The sequence below is a fragment of the Glycine soja genome, chromosome 11 (assembly GCF_004193775.1).
Source record: "Glycine soja cultivar W05 chromosome 11, ASM419377v2, whole genome shotgun sequence".
NCBI lineage: Eukaryota > Viridiplantae > Streptophyta > Magnoliopsida > Fabales > Fabaceae > Glycine > Glycine soja.
The window spans coordinates 3,408,943-3,414,194 of NC_041012.1; the positions used below are offsets into that span (position 1 = coordinate 3,408,943).

Consider the following 5,252-nt stretch of genomic DNA (forward strand, 5'->3'; position numbering starts at 1 on the left):
GCTTTTTCTTCCGTTAATTGATTTCTTGAAAAGTGACTCAAACAGAGCCTAAAGTTCGTAGGATATGCATCGAGTGATAGCCAGCACATATCTTACACAACGCGTAGTTGTTTTGGGACAAAATAACTTTTTGAGCAGTGATGATTACTCCCAGAAAGTTCAACAAACAAATTAAAGCAAAGTGTTTTCAACATTGTCTTTTCGTTGAAAAAAAACATCTAGTTTGTGTTGGCGTGCGTAGTTGGTGATGAATCATAAGAACTATAGTTTATAATATATATATATATATATATATATATATATATATATATATATATATATATATATATATATATATATATATATATATAAGCAAAGTGTTTTCAACACAATTCATAATTTATATATATATATTAACCACTAATTTTCTCCTCAACAACTAAAATTATTTATTTTATTTTTTAAAATAATTTTCTCACTTTACAGAAATTGAATCCCTTTCCTATGACTCCTTAAGTTATAAAAAAAGCACAAAAATGATTCATAAACACGTGTATCAATCTACATTCATGAAATTCAGCAAAAAAATCTATATAAATAATTTTTAAAAAATGTAAATATAATAAATGATTACAATGTAATTTAAAAAATATTAATTAAACCCATACTGCAAAAATATCCATATAACATTATTCTACAAAATATATAGAAAAAAGGAAAAACTATAATTTTAATCTCATATAATTATCAATTCTCAATTTAGGTCCTTCTATTTTTATCTCCTCGTTTTAAAAATTCCAGAATTTTGGTTCAATCTTTAAATTTAGATATTTTTTTGGGATTAAATTGTAATTTTGGTTCATTTATAGTTTTTAATCCGTGAATTTGGTCTTTTATTTTTTTTAAAAAAATCATAATTTTGATTCAATCTTTAATTTGACATATTTATTTATTTTATTTTTTATATTTAATTAATTTAAAAAATTATATCTTAAGTGAAAATATTAGATTTAGATTCAATTGGACAAAAATATAAGAAAATAAATGTATGTAAAATTGAAGATTAAATCAATATTATGGATTTATTAAAATAGGAGATCAAAACCTAAAAAAAAAACAAAATCGTCAATTGAAAATTATTGAAAGTAAAAATTATAATTTAACCTTAAAAAATTAGTGCACTCCTTTAATTCTCTTTTCTCTTCAATACCAAAATTAGGGTTATTGACTTTTTGTACTCTGTCTCACACACTAGTACGTGTTGAGTTCTCCTACTGATACGTCTTGAAAACTGTAGGTCAGTGAAAAATTCGTAAGAAGGTCGGTCTGTGTTTAATACCGGTGCAAGCGTCGGCAGCCCAACCCATTTGTGTGGCCACTTATCTCGCCGGTGCCGTTATATAATTAACCTACACGTAAGCTTTCGTAAGCAATTCTGTGTTCACACATTTTTTTTTTCTTTTTTTCTTTTTGTGGACGTTCACACATATAAATATGTTACATTATTATGTACATCATTGATTAATAACTACAACTAAGTTACAGGCTATACTGGATGATTTATTTGCAAATATACATATATAGGTCTATTTGGGACAACAACCATGAACACAGTATTTTTTTTCTGTGGGACCATGGAGAAAGTAATTGATAATTGATAAATTATACATCCATATATCGTACACTACTAATAAGATTTTTCATGCATAGGGTAATATATTGATGATTGAGATGGAAGTTATACAAACGATGGTAGCTGACTAATTAAAGACCACACTTCACATCCAAACGGACAGAGTGCTTGTCTTTCTCTCTCTAGCTACGATTTCACCATTAAAAAAAATAGTAATAATGATTAATAACAACAACAAGTGGTTGTAATTAACTTGTAACTCCACCAAAAATATTCGGGGAGGAAAAAAAATGAATAAAGTTAATTCTGCATGCGTTCACAGTTCACGTCACGACCTGGCTATCGTTCTTCCTGCTCACGGTGGTCGCGAGACGATAGCCGGAAAACCCAATTGGAGAGTGACTTTCTTCTTGAAGAATTTCCTGAAGACTGAACTCTTTTCTTGTCGCACCCGTTGTCATTTGACTCTGCTTCCACGAAGGTCTTCAACCGTTTCATGGCTATGTTTAAAGTATCTTCGGACATGTTAGCGAAACACATTCGGAACCAGCCAGGTTCGGTACAGTGGCAGGACGAGCCTGGTGAAATGTTCAACCGAACCTCGTAGAGTATCTTCTTCCAAAGGTCCATCTCAGCTTCGAATGTGTTGGAATGGAGAAGGTGCCTCATGTCAACCCAGCAAAACAAGCCTGCATTGTTGGTCTTAAGGGTGCTAATGCCTGCTTTCTGAAGGCCCGAAACGAGGTTTCTCTGACGTCGTTTCAACCTCTTTTGGTTCTCAGAGATGTAGTTTTTGGTGAATTTCTTGTCACCAAGCATGGCTGCGAGGAGGTACTGGGTTTGTGAGGAAACCAAGCCAAAACTTGACATTTTGGTCGCAGCCGCCACAACGGCGTCGTTTTCAGAATAGATTGCGCCCACACGGAATCCTGGTAAACCCAAGTCTTTGGAGAGACTATAAACAACGTGAACCTTGTCCCAAACGTTAAGGTCATTTCTATCCTTAAGAATTTCCATGACGCTAACGAAGCCTGGGGAGTTGTAAACGGTCCCGGAGTAAATCTCGTCGCTTATTAAATGCATGTCTTTGTCTTTGATGAAGTCAATGAGTAGGTTCAATTCACTCCGGGACATTGTAGTACCTAGTGGGTTGGACGGGTTTGTCACCATCACGCCTTTGACTCTGAGGTTGCGCTTCTTCGCGTCTTGATAAGCTTGCTGCAAAGCGGGTTCAGTGACTTGGAAGTTATTGGAGCTTGTGCATTGTATTGGAACAATCTCCACCCCGGTTCGCCACTTGAGATCTCTATCGAATCTGCACAACACAAGCGCAAGCAACATCAGGGGATATGTATGGGGAACATAAAAGAACTTCCACGTGGGTGTGTGCATATGCATTCTAGGATTTATTTTGTATTTTCTTACGTCAAATTTTAAGATAATAAGATCATGCTGAAATAGTGTATTTGTCTCTCTCCTAATAGACAACAAATAGGTATGATTTATATAATATTTATTAGGAGAGAGATTGACGCAACATTTAAACATGATATGTTATTTAATTAGAATGAGATGATTAATTTCGGTTACTGTTAGTTGACATGATTTATATTTCTTTTATATGTGACATTATTTATATTTTATTGCAAAAGGAGCATGCAGAATGTTATAGAAAATACGCACCCTGGGTAATAAGGAGTGGGAAGGAGGAAGGCCTCTCCTTTTTCAGCGAGGCAAAACATGAGGGTCTCGTTTGCTGACGTGGAACCGGCTGTTAGAACAATGTGGTTGGGATCAAAAGTGACTTTGTTTCCTCTAATCTCTGCCATGAAGTCTACCAATGCCTTCTTAAAGGAAGGGAGGCCATGGTAGTCCTGGAAGAGAGCAAGCTCACGGAATATGGATTTGCCTTCGCTTTTGAATCCAGCCACGTCAGGGTTTTTTTCGAGCCATGACTCTAGGAGATCGAAAGAGAGCTGAAAAAAAGACAAAATTTCATTAGGCCACCACCTTAATTATTAGGACATTACTCAATAAAGCTTGATAAGATGGCATGTCCAAGTTTGATTCATGTTACGCAAAAAAGTCTACAGTGTATTCTGCTTCTTTGTTTCTTTTCTGTAGTTTTTTTTTGTCTTATTATTTATAATACTACTAATAATAATAGAAGGTGACTATGCACCCCAATAGTATTGCTGCTGCGACGAGAATTAATTCCTAACCTGATTCTCTGCAAGACCCATTTGAATAATTCCCTTGGGATTCAGAACCTCATCGTAAGGGTTCTTTTCATATTCCTGCCATCCTAGGAAGTATGAAGAATCTTGGCCGTGAGAGTTGCATGTGGCTTTTGTAGACAGTAGCCTCATTTTTTGTTTTTCGGTGTAAAGGGTGGGCAAATAAGTTTTTTTGACAAAAAGGGTGGGAAAAGAACTAAAGAAACAAAATTGGAGAAAGGCTCAAGCAATAGAATAGGTTGGAAAAGCAATTATTCGAAGAAAGAATGTCTAGGAGGGAGTAGAGAGACGATAAAGTGAAGGTCTTAATTCTTGATCCTTTTGTACTGAAAAAATATTGTTGATGAGGAGGATTGGTGGGGGAAGCAGTACATAGGCGGGGTATTTATATATGCCAAATCGTATTGGAACAGAGGGCCACGTGATGCTGAATACGACACTTTTGACCAAGTAGTGTGTCTCTCTGCTAATGAAGAAAGAGGAGGCAAGTCTATACGCGCTTTGTCCACCGCCTCATCATTTCACGTGAACACCACGCTCCCTCGCTTCACTCAACATTCGTCAGCTACTAATTATCATCTATAATGAAAAGTGCCTTCCACTGGCAGCACCCTCGCGTGGGATTTCAGGTTTATGTAACACACAAGAATCATGAGGTATTTTCTTCTGTTTCTATTTTTTTTTTTCTTGGTATATCAATTCAATCTCATTCATTTTTTTTCACCTTTATATCTCTAGTATAGTATATATTTTTTGGAGAAATTTTTTTTAAAAAAATGCGATAAATATAATCAATGAACTCATAAAAAATCTATAAAATCAGAAAAGAAATCAAATGTAAAAAAAGATAAAAAGATGACGTTTTATGAATTATAAATGAATAAGTTGGTTAGAATGGAAGCAGGGGAGGGTACTTAAGTCAAAAAAACACAAAGAAACAAAAGTCATGTAACCTGATATAGTAGACTTGCGGCACTGCGAACACCATACCGACAGCAAAGCACATGGTAAATGGGTCAGTAGAGACCCACACGGTCCACGATGGCTAGGGTATACCCACAGCATGGACCACGATGCTCCCTGGTTGCACTAACCTCCATCTAATTTTGTCGGGCAGTTTTCCTTCGATCATGTTTTAACTTTCCCAAATCATGCTCTCTCTCTCTCTCTCTCTGTTTTCTTAGCTAGCATGTTCTAATATTTTGGTGCTAGCAGGCTAACATACACACTCATCGGGCTACACATCGCATCACGTAAGCAAGCATATAACTAAATCAAATATCAGAATTAATGATTGGTCAAACTTAGCTCACTATATCAATAGTATTACCATGATAGTGGATTTCAACCATACCATAGCAAGCAAATAAAAGTTGGATTTATAAGGTGTTGCTAGGTGTTAA

At 35.2% G+C, this 5,252-nt stretch overlaps 1 protein-coding gene across 1 annotated transcript; it reads right to left on the bottom strand.

The window, feature by feature from the left end:
- Window positions 1-1,812: 1,812 nt before the first annotated feature.
- LOC114375655 (1-aminocyclopropane-1-carboxylate synthase 3-like) lies at window positions 1,813-4,189 on the bottom strand. The gene is made up of 3 exons (XM_028333504.1): window positions 3,835-4,189; window positions 3,296-3,588; window positions 1,813-2,927 (listed from the first exon to the last, which is right to left on the bottom strand). The coding sequence occupies exons 1-3, from the start codon at window positions 3,979-3,981 to the stop codon at window positions 1,952-1,954; spliced, it is 1,416 nt and encodes a 471-aa protein (XP_028189305.1). The 5' UTR covers window positions 3,982-4,189; the 3' UTR covers window positions 1,813-1,951.
- Between the last annotated feature and the right edge of the window lie 1,063 nt (window positions 4,190-5,252).